Source organism: Chionomys nivalis, chromosome 8, assembly GCF_950005125.1.
Source record: "Chionomys nivalis chromosome 8, mChiNiv1.1, whole genome shotgun sequence".
Lineage (NCBI taxonomy): Eukaryota > Metazoa > Chordata > Mammalia > Rodentia > Cricetidae > Chionomys > Chionomys nivalis.
Genome location: NC_080093.1, coordinates 26445264 through 26464131, shown reverse-complemented (window position 1 = coordinate 26464131; position 18868 = coordinate 26445264). Strand labels below are relative to the sequence as shown.

The window sequence follows — 18868 nt, the reverse complement described above, 5'->3', positions numbered from 1 at the left end:
CACAACGGTCAGGCAAACTGCATGATTTCTCCGTCTGCACTTTATGAACCTTCTCTTAGGGCAAGACTAACAAGATCCAAGATAGGGTTGAATCTGTTATAAAAAGGATTTTCCCCGATGGGATACCAGCAGGATGTTGCTGTGTAAGCTTCATATAAAATAAATTAATATCTGCTAGCTTGTGTATAGAATAGAAACTCAAGCCCAGTGATTGTCCCCTAGCTGTGCTCTGACTCCGGGATGCTTGCAATGTCTTCAAAATGAAAGAAAATAAGTAGACCAACCCCTCTAGACTACTAACATGCAGGCTGCCTTTCAAAGAATCACTCATGGTTTATTTTTCTTTGTCATTTTCCCTTGCAGAAGGGACACCAGTAAATAACTCCTCAGGTGTAAAGAAAATTGACCATCTTTTAGGAATAAATTAGGTCTGAAAGAAAAATTCCATCCCTCGCCTCTGGAGAAAAGCTCTCCAGCTCTTTCACAGGGGTTGGAGAGGCAGAGACTTTGTGGGCCCTTGAGGTAGCCAGTCTGTAGGCCTTCCTGTGTCCTCATGCAGGGAGCCAGGGTATTGGAAACCCAGTGACTGCCCACAAAGGTGCTGGTCAATATAGCTTTTCTCTGCGTTACTTGTCCCTGACACTTGAGTCCTTCCGGAGAGTGGCATCTCACAAAACTTAAAAACCATAATCCTCCTCAACTGGTGTGGCTTCCTCCTCTGGGCCCATCCCACAGACAGAAGAGCCACTGTAGGGAAAAGATTGGAATGAGCTGGCAACGGTGCCAGGTCTCCCATTGTCCAGCCTCCAAGTCTGGCCCTGCAGACTTGCCCCTTGGTGACAGCAAATCCTCTGATCAGTCAGTGCCACCGTGGGCTGAGCAGGACCCCTGACCGCGATGCCAAGCACAAAGTGCAGTTAATTCCCCAACTTCGGGCTTTCTGTTCTTTTTGCTGTAATGATGCCTGGGAGTCACACTTTGCACTAACCGGCCAGGTTTGAATCCCCTCTCTTGGAATATAATCTGGGGAAACCCTAAATATCTCCATGACCTCATTTGCCAAACGGAGAGAAGGACAGCTGCCTGAAGCCAGGCCACGATGGTGGCACACGAGGAATAAGGCAGGGATCACGGGAGTGTAGAGTGAGCATCCATAAGGTTTAAGTCCAGTACAGGCTCTGATGCTCTGAGGTCCACAGCAGCAAGCCTGGTGGCCTCAAATGTGCTCGCCCTTAACTCAGTACACTCTAGGGTCCTGGGGATTCTTGTAGGATGTGAGATAGAGTGAGCTGTGAAGGATGCTCCTAGGTCCAGAGCTTGTCCTAGACCTGAGCTGGCAAGACGCCAGCGGGGAACCCCGCCCTGGCGGCTGCCGGGTCCCCGGGGCTGGGCGCTGCTGGCGGAGCCGACGGGGCGGAGAGGAGCGCGGCGGGAGGAGGAGTAGGAGAAGGGGGCCGGTCAAGGGAAGTGCGACGTGTCTGAGGAGCCTTTTTATACCTCCTTCCCTGGAGCCCGGCAGCCACCTCCGCCATCCGCGTCCCTGCGCCCTGGATCCGGGCTCCGCCACAGCCACAGCATGTCGGGGATCAAGAAGCAGAAGACGGTAGGCTGCCAGCCGCCTGCCTGGCCGTCCCCTCCCGCCCTGCCGACCCGAAGTGGGTCCCGCCCTCCCCAGGAGGCTCGGACGCGGGACTCGGAGCCGGGAGGGAAGACACGGGTGCTCGGTGACAGGCAGAGACGTGGGGCTAAGTCCGCGTTCCCCTCCGCGGGCCACGTTCGGGGAGCCCCACGCTACCCGGTGCCTCTGGGAACCTCCATTCCCGGGGGTGGGGGTGGGTATCCTACGGGCCAGAGTCCTCCTGAGCTTACGAAGTGGGTCCCAACCAGAAAACAGGACCAGATAGGAAAGTCCCTTCTTCCTCCAGTCCGAGTCCCGCTGCCCCATCTTCGCCTGGACCTCCGCGCGCGCAGAGTGGGTGGTGGGCTGAGCTTCTGCCAGGTCTGCTCGCTGACCACACGTCAGGGACAGTCACCGGGGTTCTTCTAACTTGGGATCCTTCTTGGAGTGGACTAATGATAGACTTTCACAGAACTGCAATTATCTAGGCTAACTGGAGGAAATTTCATTTCCATACCGGCAGGCTTTAACCCTCTAGCGTGATTCTCTCCCTATTGGCACGCGGTGGGGCGCGGGGAGCTCCGTTTGATAAGTACGATAAGGGGGAGGGTTTCCAGAGGCTGCAGTTTTCTCCACAGCGAATCTGGGCAGTTTCCCCTTTTCATGGGAAAGCTGAGGGTATATTTAAGTTGCTTTCCCCAATAACAACCGTGGCTGTCTCTTGTAAATTTTGCCTTCTTAAAAGTGACACTATAGCCCAGTAAAAGTGGAGGGAAAGCAGTGGTAATCATAGGCTCTGAGTTAGAAGGAACCTTACAGACAGAATTCGGATCCCTCAGATGTGGTCTACAGGCCTTAAATAAAATCCCACCCAGCTAGCCAGCCGGCTGCTGAACACTGGCCTCTACTGCCACATTGCTTGCCTCCAATGACTGTGGCGGCGGTGAGTAAACACAGACTTGGCATGTAGTAGGTGTTCAATAAATGTCATTATATGCTGCTCACGAGCTTACTTTGAGGGCTGGAGAAGTGAAAAGGAAAGGAGGGTGGAGGAGTCGGTCAGGAACTGGAGGTGTAACCACGGGGAAATATGGGTGCCCTGCGTCCTGGGCTGAGGTGGGGGTGTCACACTGGACCAGCGGAAGTGTCCAGGAGGAAGGTGGCATCACTATGAGATGGGGCAACAATTGGGAGTTCAGTTGCCTCTGATGGGTAATTTCAGAGTAGAGGGACCCTCAGGGCCGCATGAAATGAGCTCTGTGACTATTGCTTGTACCCCTGCATCCCTTAGTCAAGCTCTGTTAGGCGCCAAGTGGTGTTTTCTACCCTAGCAGTCTTTTTTTTTTTTAATGTTCGTGGCAATTAGTCTCATCTCCTCATCTGCTTCAAGAGCTTCCAGTGCCTAGAAGGGACTTTGTCAGTCTTCAGTCAGAAAGTAAACTCTCCCTTTCATGCCTCCAGTTAGAGAGAGTCTGTGAAGTACAGGACTGAAGGCAGGGCCTAAAAGGTCCATCCCAGAGGTTCCAGGTTCTAGTGAGGAATTCGAGAACCAGTGTTTGAGTTTTGTGTTTACACAATTTGAAACTTTTAGTTTATTTTCTGTTGTTGTGCTTCTTCTTCTTCTTCTTCTTCTTCTTCTTCTTCTTCTTCTTCTTCTTCTTCCTCCTCCTCCTCCTTCTCCCTTCTTCTTATTCTTTTTTGTCTTCTTCCTCCTCCTCTTCCTTCTTCCTCTTCTTTCTTCTTCATTCTGAGGCAGTAATCATTTATTACCCTAAGACCTAACTGAAGAACTTCCCAACTTTTCCCCAGCCTAACAGTTATTTTCCAACAGCCATCCCAAGTTCCCCAAGGGCCCAGGACTCACTGTTAATCCTGTAACAGGCTGGTTGTGGGTGCAGGTGAAGCTGTCAGTGTTAACTCAAACTGGGTCTGGACACCTTACAGAATAAATCAAACCTTTCTACACGTGTGACCTCTGAACTCATCAGTTACTCAAGAAGCAGGTCTTGCCATCTCAGGAGGCTGCCTGGTAAGAGCTTTCCTTCATGGATTTGAAGAGACCTTTATGTTGCTCTCTGCCTGGTCAGAAGAAAACAATCTGCTCATATAGCAGTCACCTCAATAACTTCGGATGCTTGTAGGACCCCCTTCTGTGTGCCTGATGAGTGTGGAAACCTAGGTGGAAGGTTCAAAGTAACCTGAATATTGCACTGGCAATTTTTTGTCAACAACAAAATTTCTTTTCCTCGAGGTTTCTGTTGATTTATTGGGTAAATATAGTCTTCCATATTATAACATTTTAGGACCAGTAAATGGTAACAACCAAATGAAAGAGTGTGTGGAGATCATTCATCAGTTCTTGGAGTGGGCGGTCCTTCTGTCAATGTGTTGCTTTTATTGGTTAATGAATAAAGAAAGTGGCTTGGCCTATAGCATGGGAGGAGGAAGGCAGAGTTAGAGAGAAGCCATAGATCTGCCGGAGACAGACGCTGGGAACTTTAGCCAGCAAGCCACAGCAACATGGCCATACACATATTAATAGAAATGGGTCAAATTAATATGTAAGAGTTAGACAAGAAGAATTTAGAGGTAATGGGCCCAGCAGTGAATTAAGTAATACAGTCTCTATTCTCTATGTGATTATTTCAGGTCTAAGCTAGCCGGGCAGCAGGGAACCAACAGCGGCCTCCTCCAACAAGCTCTAGAAAAAAAAATCAAACTCTTAATAAAGAAAAGTAGTGCATCCCTTCTGTGTTAACCATCTTTACCATGGAGAACAAACATCTGCCAGTCACATCTCTCTTCCGCCCTTCACTTAACTCTCATCCTGGCTAACTCCAGCCCTCTCCCCTGGATACACAGATAGATACCTAGGGAAGGAAAGGCAGCCTGTCTGAGATGCCAGTAAAGAAAGGAAAGCCAAGCCAGGGTACAGACTTCTTGCACTATCTTCTGGGTTGGCATTTTTCAAGACTCACAGATTATATTATGATCCTCTGGAGACAGTCAACTAAAAATCATGACTGAGCTGATCTCGGAAGCTAAGCAGGGTCGGGCCTGGTTAGTACTTGGATGGGAGTTTGTTTTCTAAAGGGTGAAGCAAGCGGTGTTGGGATTGCGTGGAAGAGGTGATAAAATCATGAGGGCTCTCCACAGCTCCAGCAATGATCTACATTTTCATTATTCTTATAAGTGGTGCTTTGCTTTCTTACAAGTAGCTACTTTTAAAACCAGTTGAAGACATCATCCCAGTCAAGACATGAACATGTAGATGAAGCATCTCTGGGTGGAGGGAATAGCCGGTCCTTGCTAGAGCTGTGAGCTCCAATGCACTAGGCTTCCCCTCATCCCCGCAGCATCCCTCACCCTGGAAAATTACTGAGCCTCCAGGAGAGAAGAAAGGTGGGCAGAGCACGACTTAACTTCAGGTCTGTTGAACCAGTAAAACTAATACGCTCCCCGGCACCTGCTTCAGGAAGTCACCTTCTCGCCTATTGTCTCTCATGTGTAAAATAGGATTAAAGTGGCTTAATTTTCTTACCATTTGAGATACCATCTTATTGTGTAGCCCAGGCTGGCCTCAACCTCACAGTCCTCTCAACTCAATTTCCTGAGCGCTGGGATCATAGGCCGGTGCCACCTTCGTGGCACACTCCTATCTTTACTTTTATTGCGCTGTACTGTTGTGGTTTGGCCTAACGAAGAAGGCAAGGCATGGGCTACTGGGGGTTGAGTAAATGACAACTGCTCGGATGTTTAATAAGAGAAAACAAATACAGAATTATGGACGTGACATTTGAATAATTACTGAGAAAACCTGGGTAGACAAATACACGTCAGTAACCCAAATGTTGTATTATTGATACTTTGGCTCCCACGCTGGTGAAGACTAGCAGTCCACGTATGACTAAATATTAGTCTAACTTCCCTCTACCCTTCCTATGCCTTTGCCTAGTTCCAGGTGTACCTTAAAAAAAAAAATCAATGTTTTCCCATTCATGCTGTGATTCCCAATAATGGGTCACCTGTTTGGACCTTCATATTTACCCTTGAGGCTTTTGTCCCTGAGATAGCTATCTTTGCCTTTTATCATCTTCCTGCTATGACGCCTGGTTCTGTGGCTTTCTTCGGGAATAATTAGGCTTAGCTCAACCATAAAACCTATGGGGAATGAAATGCTGAAAAAGGAATCAGTGATGTCAACTTCGGTCCTAAAAGACCTCTATTTATTTCAGAATCTGCCACTAAACGGTAAGGGTTCACTGGACTGTGTTTGGAACTCTTCAGAGACCTCAGAAAACATAGGTAAATCAGCTTCAGCGGATGGCAGGCAGGTCAGCGGACCTTCAGTGCCGGGGCGATCTGTTCATGTGGCAGCTAACACAGCTTGTGTGCTCGGAACCTGCCGCGTTGCGTGGCCCAGAGGAAGTGCCCAAGACATGTAGAAGGAGTGACTGAACGCAAAGCTACAAAATTCATCAGTGCTGCCACTGAAAATGTACATTTTTAGTACATTTGATATTGACCCTTTTTGTTCTTGTGTGTTTGCTTTTTTTTTAACTAGGAATTTGTCGTTATTGCCCCCAAAATTATTTCCTGGAATTCTTTGAGGCTGTGTGGCCTTTATCGGGACTGACTTGCTTTTGATCTGGCTTCGCTTCTGGTCTGTGATCATTAGAACATAACCTCGCTCTTGTTAAATACCACCCAAGTGGTACAAATTTGAGTGTGTACCTAAGACCTACCTTGTAGATACAGCTTTTTCACAAAATTCCACCCACCCTAACATGCCCTTCATACCCCAGAGTTACTGTCCTCCAAGGGCTAGAAGGTGGCCTTGTTCTGGTTCACCCTTATTTTCAGGGCACAACTTGGAGAAGCCCTGAATAACAGGAAAAGGGTCTTGTGTGTGTGTCCTACACTGATTTCCATTCTGTCTCTACTAATGGGGCTGCTGCAATCAGTGCACATATGTTCCTGCCAGCAAAAATGCACCATAAGGGGAAAAGCGCCCACAAACTTGCTCTTTGGACTCCTATTTTGTTCCAGATTTCAACCTGGTAGCTTCTTTCCATTCCATAGTTTTATTCTGTTTTTAATTAGACTGTTTCATACTATAATAAGCGTTTTTAGCTGCTATCTGTAAAAGGCTAAAGAATAAAAAAATAAATAAAAAGGGAAGAATAAAATAAAAAAATAAAAATAAAAGAACATGGCTGCTCCTAGATATGATGGAGGAGAAGGAACATGGCTGCTCCTAGGTTTGGTGAAGGAGATTTAAGGCAGATATCTGGGTGGGTGTAGTCAGAGGAAGGAACATTTGGGAGAGTCCAGAGTGGACATGACCAGACTGAACTGTGCCATGTGGGGATACGGGGAGGGGAAGAGAAAGGAGAGAGAGGGGAATCAGGTGCAGCATTCAGGAGGCCCAAAGGTATGAAAAGAGTGGGTAACCAGAATGGTTAGATTACCCAGAGAAGAGCAGCCCAGGCCCCTGGGCTGGAGAGTTCAGGCGAGTGGGGATAATGCCAGCCGTGAAGGCCCTGAAACAGGTAGGGACTGAGGGATGCACAGGTATTGGAGGAGGCTGCTTATTCTTCCCAGCTGCCTGGCTAGCTTAGACCTGAAATAATCACACAGTAACCCTATTATTTAAATCCCTGCTTGGCCCATTAGCTCTAGCTTCTTATTGGCTAACTCTTACATTAATTTTAGCCCATTTCTATTAATCTGTATATCACCACATAGCTGTGGCTTACCGTGTAATATTCCCAGTGTCTGTCTCTGGTGGCCCCAGGGCTTCTCTCTAACTCTACCTTCCTTCTCCCAGCATTCAGTTTAGTTTTCCCCACCCAGCTCTGTTCCCCTATAACTCTGCTATAGGTCCAAAGGAATTTCTTTATTTATTAATCAATTAAAGCAACACATAGACAGAAGGACCTCCCATACCACGTGGAGAACCTGGCAAGGCAGTGTCAGCTTTGGTAGGTTAAGGAAGCACCTCAGCCCTTTGTCCCAGGTTTGAAACCTAACAGCTAACTCCTCACTGCTAGAGACAATCACCCCTGCCTCTTCTCAGCTCCTGTTTTACTAATATTTCATGCCCAGCATGTGTCTGACCAAACCTAAATCAGTCTTAAAACAAGCAAAAGATTTCTTTTATTTTATTTTCATTTCTCTCTGTGTGTGTCCCTGTGTGAGTATATGCCACATGTATGTGCAGTCCAGAAAAGCATGTCAGAGCCTCTGGAATTGGTGTTACAGGCAGTTGTGAGCTTCATGATGTCAGTAGTGTTGAGAATGAAATTCTGTTCTTCTGTATGAGCTGCAAGGACTCTTAACCAATGGGCCATCTCCCCATCATCCCTCTCCCCTTCATGCTATTTTTAAAAAGGAGTATTCTATGAACAAGAGAACTTGAATCAGCTAAGCAGTCAGAAATAGGAAACTGAATTCTCTTTTGCCCATCTAGCCTTGGTAGCCTTAGAGACATGCATTCCCTGGCATACTCTGTGTTGGTCTGGTTCTCATGTGAGAAATGCTGCTGCAGTTTCAAACACCTCTTCTCTCCGAGCCCGTAACATCACTGTGCTTGCTTTCTGGCGCAGCCCTAGGAAAAGCCCTGGGAAAACCAGATGGAGCAGGATAAGTTCCTTGACGGGAGTGCGGGTGGCAGTTTCTGCTCTGTTGTGGCCGGGCTGGGACTTTGAGGAGCAGTGGGAACTGCTGAGGTTCACCTAGGACTCTTCCCTGTGAGATCAGAAACACAGCAATGCCCTCACCCTTCTGCATCCCCGAAGCTCTACAGTCTCCCTGTCCTCTAAGCCTAGCAGAGGAGCCCACCTCCACTCCTTTCCCGAGAAACTTCATCCTCTAAGCTCCCCCTTGCCTGTCTTCTAATAAAGAATACAAAACCTGCCCAGAAGGCTCGCTGGTTTGTCATAAGCCTAGGGTTTGTTGCAAACTTGCTCTTCCTTCACAACCCTGCTTCATCACCACTATTTCCCGCAGTTTAGGATAAATAGGTACCTAATGTGCAGGATATGTAACTAGGCCCTGATGATGCCTGGTGTGTGTCGTGTGTCCTGGTAGCTGCGGGGACTCTTCCTCTGTTGTAAGTTTACTGCTGAGGTTGGTTTCCAGTAACCAGCTTTGTGAAAATACAGCTATGGTCTAAGCCCAGTAAACTCAGTTTGTCTAGTACAAATACTAGCTTCGGTAATAAAAAATAGCATGATCTGCTATGAAATGTTCCTAAAACAGCTGTCTAAACGTGTTCTCTAAAACGCTGCTTCATTCATAATGTTCATTTCTATGATGGATTCACATTAGCTGTAACTAACTAGCTAATGTCTGCTTTACAGGTTTCATTATTAGTATTTCAAATTTCCCAGGGATGGTGGTGCACACTTTTAATCCCAGCACTCTGGAGGCAGAGGCAGGTGGATCACTGTGAGTTCAAGGCCAATTCAAGCTAGTTCTGACCCAGCCAGGGTTACATAATGAGACCCTGTCATACACACACACACACACACACACACACACACACACACACACACACACACACAGAGTTTTTACCAACCAAGCAACTATATACAGCATAATTACACTACAAATTACACTACAATTACTTTTCTTTAACCTGTATCTAGTAGATTCTTTTTAAATTATGCCCCCACCTGCCTCACTTATCTTCAATCACTGTTAATGTATGGACATTCATTTATGCCTTCACAGTTTCCAAAAACAAAAAACAAACAAACAAAAAAAAAAACTAGCAACTTAAGGTATTAGATGGGTCTGGAAAGGTAGCGGCTCAGCTGTTAAAAGTACTTGTTGCCCTTCCGGAAGATCCAATTTCAGTTCCCAGTACACACATCAGGTGGCTCACAACAGCCTGTGACTCTAGCTCCATGGAGAGCTGTGCTCATGTCACACACACACACACACACACACACACACACAGAGTAATCAAGATAATATATTTTTAAAAGAGAAAAAATAGTGATTTTCTTATTTTAGCTAGTATTTTAAAATGTGAATAGCCGTTAAAGTCCTCTGCTGGAGAGTCCTCTCTTTATGGCTGTCCCTCATCTGCCAGTGTCTTCATCCTGACAAGGTCCTCATTTATGTATTTGTCTGTTGACTAAGCAAATATGTGTTGAATGTCTAAGCCAGGAACTCCACTCAACTGAGTCTAGCTACTGAAGCCCTACATTCTTTATTTATAGATTTCAGCCCATTAAAATGGCCTAAGTCTGTTTTAAACACAGCATTTTCTTTTTTTTCTAAATGAGGCACCTGTACCCTACCCACCCACAATCTTTATGTCCTATAAGCTTTCTGCCCCATGAGTCTTATAGTGGCCTTGAATCAAAATCAATAAAATTTCCAACTGACTTTCCTTATATTTTTAACCCTTTTTTCTACTAAGTTAACTTTTACATGTGTGATACTGAGGGTTGAATCCAATGCCTTGTGCGAGGTAAGGAAACAAAAATTCCACTACTGAACTATATATCAGCAACTCCCTTTTCTTAATTTTTGATTTACTCAGGCTGCCCCTCCCCCGAAAAAAAACCTTAAGCTATCTATCCTCCGTGTGTGTGTGTGTGTGTGTGTGTGTATGTGTGTTCAAGGAAGACAGACATTGCAGAAAATTAAGAACCTCCCCCTCTAACGCCTTCTATTACAGCTGATGCACAGCAATCGGAAGCTTTGTTAGGTCCCGGATGGCCACGCTGGTGACAATTTGGTGACTCCACTGTTAGGCTGCAATCCCAACTACACAGCACGCACCTAGCACTTTTCTCTCTATCGTATGTCCTTCGAAAATGGCCCTGCCCTTCCCCTACAACTTTGTCTTGACTTCTAGTCACCCAGAAATGATTTTTTATAAATAAGATAAATATTACCTCCTAATTGGCTTATCAGTGAGTGAGTCAGACCACACTCCCAACTCAAGGTTAGCACTTCGCTCTAATCTTCTGGAGATAGAAATGCAGACCAAAGAATAGTATTAGAAAGATGTAGTTTGACAACTCCAAAGTATCCCAGCCAGTTTGTCCTTAGAAACATGTATTCATTTCTTCTTAAATCCTCCCAAACCACGGCCTATCAAAATATCAGGGATGGTGGTAAAATTTAGTTGCTAGAATGCTTGCTAAGCCTTTGGAAGTCCTGGGTTAACCCCCCAGTCAGTGCTGCAAAACTGGGCTTGGTGCTAAAAATCTTAGCTCTCAGGAGATAGAGACAACAGAATGGAAAGATCAGGTCGTCCTCAGGGTGAAGTCAGTCTGGGGTACTTGGGACCCTGTCAGATAGGGAAGGAGAGGGGAAGGGTGGAGGGAGAGAGAGAATCGCCTTATGGGTAATACAGATAAAATCACACTAGGCGAGAGCTGGATTGGGTTCAGTGACGTGCAAACCTCAGATCAGCGCCATCTGGTCAACCTTCCATGGCTGCTGTTTCCCAGGTCCATGAGGCATCGGGAAGTTGATGGCAGCAGTCACAAGGCCCCTGGGTATATCTGCTTAGCTCACCAAGTCCCCACAGAATATTCTCCCCCTCATTTATATCGGTAATTACAACTCTCAGTCCATTGGGTCTCTATTACCACAGTGTTTTGTGTGGTTACTGAAAAATAAGAAAAACATTCATACTCATCCCTGGGTTTAAATGAACCATGCACATAAAACCTGGACAGTTAAGTCCTAACCACGGAGTCTGCACACTTATCTGGAGTTTTGCTTTTTAGAACATGCTTTGTGACAAATACAAAATTCTCCTCTGCTGTGGTCTATTTTTTTTTCTTAGCCAGTATTTATTGAGTACTTATTTACCTGGCAACAACACTGGGGCATCCTACACATTAGCTCTTTCAGTCCTTACCAAGTCACCAGCAAGTGTATGACCAACAGTCCGGAGGGAGCTTACTCAGCTGACACAAGCAGCTAAAAGCTTTCTCGCTTCACACTAATTAAGTTGTTGATGTCACAGAGGGAGTGAGGCATGATGCCAAGTAGCATGCCCAGCTTGCTCATGATATATTGCTGCCTCATTTGGACAATATTTTGGCAGCTATCTACCACCGATATTTCAAGACAATAATGAATTCAATTAGAAGGCATTCCTCGGCAGTTTTTTGCGTTCCCATTATCAGACACATCTCCGCTCTCAGGGGGAAAGAAGAGAGTAAAGTTTCCTTAAACAGGCAATACTTTTTACGGCTTAGCCTTACTACTGTGCTAGTGTTCAATGAAAATGGGTGGAATAGTTTGTTTCCATGAAAGCTGGCAATATGTGAGCTAAGCATATTTTATGGAGGATAAAAGGACCCTGGAAACTAGACCACCAAGAGATTTTTTTACAATAAAAATTTGACCCAACTGGAATGCAAGACTTAAGAGTTCAGACCACCAGCTCTTTCCCCATTTCACCTGGAATAGGTGAAGAGTTTTACCAGAAGTCATGGGGTTTTAGAAGGCATCCGATGTCATGCTTGCAAGAAAAAAATTTGGAGAAATTATTCTCATCTAGCATAGTACAGGGAAGTTCAAGTGTTTTGTCGATGCTGAATCAGTGTTGCGAAGTTGGTGGGTGTTAAGAAGGTCTGGGTACCATTCCTTGAAGTCCACTTAAAACTCCACTGTAGAAGTGTATGGAGTCCAAGTTTGTTGTAGGGGAGGGAAGTGGCTGAGTATATTGCAGGGAGTAAAATTAGAGGTTTTTACTGGAGAAGAATTCTTTTATTTAAATAAAAGGGATAGTAGTCATCATGTAAACACCGACTTTCACTATCCATGACTTCACAATGGAACGCAAAAGTCTATGAAAAAGAGGTATTCTGTTGGTACAGCCACATGAAATAGATGAAGAAATGTGGGTCCCATGCACACCTCTATTCTTTCTTCTTTTTTTTCACAGTGTTGAAACAGAGTGTTATGACCATCCCTTGTGTGATTAACTCTCATTGAGAACATAAACTGCTTGGGCATTCAGAAGGGCGCACTGTCAATCTGAAGACATTTGCTAAGTGGGAGAAGGGAGTAGCATTTCTCCAGGGCCTTTCCATAAAGGGTCCCAGCTCCTCCTCACTGTAATCTGTGGAGTACTTGGACTTCTTAAATCCATTTGCCCTGTTTTCCACCAGCCCAACCCTCCCAGTTAATAGAAAAAGATTTTATAACTGTGAGGATGGATACTATCTGGTTACATGTTTTAATTTTATCTTTGTGGATGCAGACTAATGAAGTGAAGAAATTGAAAAGATGGGGTCCCACATTGAAAATTCTTTTCCCCGCGGACTATTTGGAAAGTTGTATAAAACTTCAGAAGACGTGGATTCTAGCAAATGTCGCTAATTGGCAGTAGACGTTAGCTTGGATACAGCCCTGTGGCTGGGTTAAAAAACGGTAGTCCTTGGACTCAAACCCAGCATTTCACCTTAATAGTACAAGGCTTTATTGTTCCGGCGAATGAATGCAAGCACTCAAGAATAAGTGTGCTTAGAACTAACTGCTGCCGCTTACACGTAACTCTAGACCTTGCCTTGTTCATTATGTAAGAGCTTCACAGTTGAGCATTCATGAGTTACAAGGTCCCAAAGGCCAACGGACTCTGAGCCTCTTCTGGGATGTGCTGAAAGTTACACTGGCATTTCCCTGACTCAGCAAAGAATTTTAATCTTGTGTGGTTCAAGGATCCCGTGTCATAGACGCAGTCCGATTAACAGAACCAATTGAAGAAAAAAACTTAAGAAAACACAGCACAGTCCAAGGCAGAAGAAGAACACTGTGATTCCTACTGAACTCTCTGTGCAGGGCGAGTCACACATTTCAGGAGCTTCGATTTGAAGTGTATTGTGTTTCCACGAAGGTGACTGTCACCATGTATTAGAGCAGGGTTCCTCTGGGTGTATACAATTCTTTATTTTATCACGCTTGCCAAGGCTTTATTCATGCAGTTACTAATTATCCCAGCAGCTCTCGATAAAGGGTTCACTCGAGATCACTTGTCAAAGATGAGGACAGTAAAATAAAAAGATAAAGCAAACGGCCAGCTGATTGATAGCGGAGGAAACTCCAAGCCTACATGTCCTCTCAGGGCCGAGAGTAGCTGAAGATATCTGAAAGGCATTTATAATGAAGAGCCCTTCTTACCAGTTCTTGAGTTCATTATAAAGTGAACCATGAACTGGCCTGGTTTTCTTCTGAAAGCCCAGTGTTGTAAACTGTTCTAAACACGGGAATCCATTCCCCTAATGATGCCTATTTTTATGTGGCTCAAATCCAGTCCCTTGCTTCCTTTCGTAACCTAAGTATTGCTTCTTTATTTTTAGAAGGTTTAAGGAAAAATCAAAGAGGGACTTCCTACCTGATTCACGGCATATGAAACATGTAAGGAATTAAAGTTTCGCTGTCTCTAAAGAAGCTTCGTCGACACACAGGATGCTCGTTTTATGATGACCACAGCTGCTCTCAGAGCAGATGTCTGGGATTGGAGATCTTGAGCAAAGCCTGCCGCCTCCTGCCGTGGGCCGCTGGGGGTTCTGTGTTCAGTTCTGATGATGAGGCTTACTGGCCATCAGTGCTCAGCTGGAGATAGCTGCATTTGGAGAGCTGCACTTTATCAGCCACGCTGAAAGGCTTGTTATATTGCCCTTTTTTTTATTGTCCTTGTTTTTTTTCTTTTAAAAAAAGATATTTGCAGTTTTAAAAATTTTTGTGAAACTTTTTCCTGTTTCCTGTTAGTATTGTTGAGGTTCATTCATTACAATATTATCTTTAGAAAGATCTATAGGATTGTCTCTCTCTTTATTTATTTGTTTGTCTGATTATGGGGGCATGCATGGCCATGTGTGGAGGTCAGAGGACAACATGTGATAGTTCACTCCTCCCACTAAGGAGCCTGTCCTGGGACTCGAACTCAAGTTGTTAGGTTTGGTGACAGTCACCTTTGCCCATTTGTCAGCCCATTTTATAAAATATTTCTATAAAGATCCATGGGGGTGGGGTGTCTTAACACAGAGGTTACTGTTTTTCTGAATTCTGTGACTATCCAGGGTTTTGCTTCTAGATGCTTGCGAGGCTGCTGCCCAGAACTGAATTTGTGGCTTACTTCGTGTTTCGTTTTTGTGAACTTTAGTGACACTTCATTTTAGGCCCCTGGCTTGTTTTTTCTATTCCTATACAGAACACGAAATGTGTGCAAGATAAATAAGAAATGCATTTGGATTTTAGTCGCAAAGCGCCGCAGAGCCTCCCATTGCTGTCCTATGTCCAAGGGCCTTTGCTTTCTGCGTTTGTTTGGACCTGCTCAGGGTGCTGTAGCCATCTGCAGGGTGGAATAGTATGTGAAGTTCTGAGCACCGAAGGCTTCCCAGCTGAGTCCCCCACCCTCCTGGAGGCTTTTCAAGAGGGCTCATGACTAGGTCCGAGGTTCCTCACTGGACTGCAGAGAGTTTAGAGTTTCAAAGTTAAGAGGGGAACGGCACATTTTATGACTATATTTGAAATTCAACACATTAGAAGCAAAGATGACAAACTATAGCAATGTTAATAGATGCCATAGAAACCATAGCTGTGTGTACATCACATCACTAGATGCTGTTGCAGATACTACAGCAGAGTTGAGCTCTTTATCACTGCAGAGTTAAGATTGTTGCTATAGCTCTTTCTACAGACAGCTAGATCTTGTCATTCAATGCTGTTAAAAAAGTATGTTTATTACCAGGCTGGAACTCCAGATACTTTGATCATTGAAATTCAGTTTTTGCTTGCTGCAATCCTCTGTTCTTTATGCACTTAGAAACTTCTTGTTTCTAAGAAGGGGGCCTACACTAACAAAGATTTATTTTTCGCTCTTTATTTTACTGAGAAAGGGTCTTATTTTATCTCTCAGACTAGCTTCAAACCAGAGACTCTTCTGCCTCAGTCCCTGCCTCCCAATGCTAGATTACAGACACATGCCACCACTTCCAGCTCCCAAAGGGATTCCTGATTCAGAAAAGAGAAATGGTTGCTCAAACGTTCACTCCAACATGTGGGCATTACGTACTTTATACATAGTTTCAGGGTTTCCCAGAACCGCCTGATATGGCCAGAAAGTTGGGTCTGCATTTTAAAAACACTTGCTAAATTTTGTGATGATTGGTCATATGAGGGAGAGTTTTACTTACTTTTATAAAAATTACTTTATTTTATATGTATAGATATGTTGCCTGCATATATGCCTGTTTACCACATGCACGCAGTGCCTGCGGAGGTCAGAAGAGGGCATTGGATCCCCTAGAACTCAAGTTACAGATGGTTGCGAGCCATCATTTGGGTACTAGGTCCTCTGGAAGAGCCGTCAGTGCTCTTAACCACCAAGCCACCTCTCCATGCCCTTACTTACTTTTGAAGGCCTCATTCACATGGTTGCCCTCATAGTCATAGTTTTGATGCTACGGAGAGCAATTATTTAGTATTTCCCCTTTGTCCCCTGTAGCGCAGTCCCCTTGGCCTGTATCCTGTAGTGCTCAATATTTTCCAGTGACAAGCTAAACACCGATCATTTCACACTGAATTATAGTTTGTATTAAAAGTATTTCTGTGGGTCTGGAGAGATGACTCAGCACTGGCTGCTCTTCCAAAGGTCCCAGGTTCAATTCCCAGCACTCACATGGCAGCTCACAAGGGTCTGTTGTAAGAGAAGGGAGGCCGCTAGTTAGTTCCCGGCCAGGCCACTTAGCCCGGAAATAAGCACACAGAAACTGTATTAATTAAATCACTGCTTGGCCCATTAGCTCTAGCTTCTTATTGGCTAGCTCTTACATCTTAATTTAACCCATTTCTATTAATCTGTGTATGGCCACGTGGCTGTGGCTTACCAGCTAAAGTTCCCAGCATCTGTCTCAGAGGCTCTATGACTTCTCTCTAACTCTGCCCTTCTTTCTCCCAGCATACAGCCTAGCTTTTTCTGCCTAGTTCTGTTCTTCCCTGCCATAGGCTCAGAGCAGTTCTTTATTCATTAACCAATAAAAACAACACAGACAGAAGGACCTCCCACATCAGTCTGTAACTCCAATTCCAGGGGATCTGACACCTTCATACCAATGCATGTAAAATAAAGTTAAAATAAAAATAAATTATTTTTTGAAAAAGCAAAAACAGAAGAACTCTGGTCTGTATGAATGTGACAGATGGCTCTTGCTCCTTTGCATAAAATAGCTTATTAATTAAAATTAATTAAATCATCATGGAAGAGTTCATTTCTTTTTTTTTAACTCTGAAAGGAAAATCATGTCAAGCATAACATTATGCATTTTCATTCAGGGGAGGCAACCATTTCAGGATTTGTCAAAGACTCAAGCAGATAAAAATTAAAAAAGTAGAAAATAGGCCGAAAAAAAGAAAAAACAGAAGTATTTCTGTTTTGGGTTTTCAAAATATGCCATGCATGTATTTCTTAGATTTGGAATTGGTGAAAAATACAAACACTAGTGCAGATCAAACACCCAGAGTCTTTCATGTCATTCTGCGGCTATATTCAGTCGAGTGTTTTTATCATTCATGTACAAAGAAGCCAAGGTTTAACTGGGAATGTACTTGTCTGTGCAGTGTGATGTGTTATGGGCAGGTTTAGAAAGTGCGTCTACCGGATGGCTTCTGTGCTTCTTGCAACTATTCATTGTGCTGGTTATCTGAATGTGTCTCTTACTTTCCTGAGATCTGGATGAGAGCCGAGCTTATATCCTGTCTTCCTCAGTCCTACCAAATCTGGATCCCATTCCCGGGGCATCTGACAGCACTGGTCTGTGTTGGAGCAAAGCAACCGTCTTTAAAAGCTAATGAGGAAATTCCTCAGTTCAGCCTGGCTTGATTCCTCCTGGAAAAGGGAAGCTCCACGACATGCCAGGGCCCAGCTAGACAGTAGCCAGTGGCTTCTCTCGGCTTCAGAATACCTTCTTTCCCTCTCCCCAAATCTCTCCGGCCATTTGCCTGCTGATGCACATTCCTCACAGAGGATGTCAAACTAAACACCCAGCTGGGACTTTCACAAGCCAGCCCTTCCTGTCCTGCCTTACCAGGACCAAAGGCACCCACTCTTTCCACATCTGCTGTCCTGCAGTCTTTGTCTGTAAATTTTCTCTGTTCTTCTGTGACAATTAAGAGAGGCATAAACGAGTGGCTGTGACTATTTACAATGTGTAAGATTATAAATAATCTATTGACCCCCACATGTCAGGGTGGGAATCAATCGAGAAGAATCCTCTTAGCACATCTATCAGACTGGAAGAACCTTCCAGAGGCAAGCTTGTCTTTCCTTTATGGGTTAGCCTATTTCTGGCATTCCAAAGGAAAAAAATATGTCAGTACCTCAAGGACAGAAATATTAATCACTTATGCCTAATATCTACCGTCTGAAATCAGATAAGGTGAATACAATTAATATGATCTTTGTACCTTTTCATCCAAACTAATAGATACCTGGCATTGCTTTAACTGATCATGGTTGTTAACTTTATCCCATGAGGTTTAAAAATTAATATGTTATCTTATATATCTGTAATCTTCTTAAAGGTTAATTGACTCTCGGTACATTAATAAACCAAAAGGCAAATATGTGATGTGGTTGTTTAGGTTTACTCAGATTAGATAAATCAAGTTTATAACAAAATTTTTAAATATTTATGTTTATTTATGTAAGTATATATTATGTAAGGAAGACAATGGAGGTCAGAAGAGACGTCATTCCTTGGAACTGGAGTTTCAGGTCAGAGCCAAAAATTGAACTCAGGTCGTCAGGAATAACAACAATAATTTCTAATCACTGTGCTGTCTTTCCAGCCCCTTGTATCAATTCTTACTGGTAGGTTTTCTGCTCTGTATGATTACTGCACAAATAATAAAAACCCGGAGACAGATATTGGGGTTTAACCTGAAAACCAGAAAAGCAAAGCAGTCAAGCTACTAGAGAAGTCTTACCTCTACCAAGGTTGAGCAATTGCAAACTCAGCAGCCTAAGCAAACTAAGCCTCTCTCTCCTCCCATTTTTTATTCCCTTTAGCATTGGGATTAAAGGCATATGGCTCCCTAGTACTGCGATCAAAGGTGTGAGCCACCACCTCCTGGATTTGTTTCTGCATTGATCTTGTGTAGCCCAGGGTAGAGCGATGTCTCAGTGCAGGCTCCACAGAGACTTGCCAAAGCCTGTCAAAATTTCAATTAATGTGTGCATGTTCTTTAAGCTAGCAACTCAAATTC

At 44.3% G+C, this 18868-nt stretch overlaps 1 protein-coding gene across 1 annotated transcript in view; it reads left to right on the top strand.

Annotated features, from left to right (window-relative positions):
* Nucleotides 1-1455: 1455 nt before the first annotated feature.
* Papss2 (3'-phosphoadenosine 5'-phosphosulfate synthase 2) overlaps nt 1456-18868 on the top strand; it is a 68900-nt gene continuing 51487 nt past the window's right edge. The window contains exon 1 of the mRNA XM_057779525.1: nt 1456-1603. Coding sequence (XP_057635508.1) covers nt 1577-1603 — 27 coding nt within the window. The 5' untranslated portion in view covers nt 1456-1576. The remainder of the gene's footprint in view (nt 1604-18868) is intronic.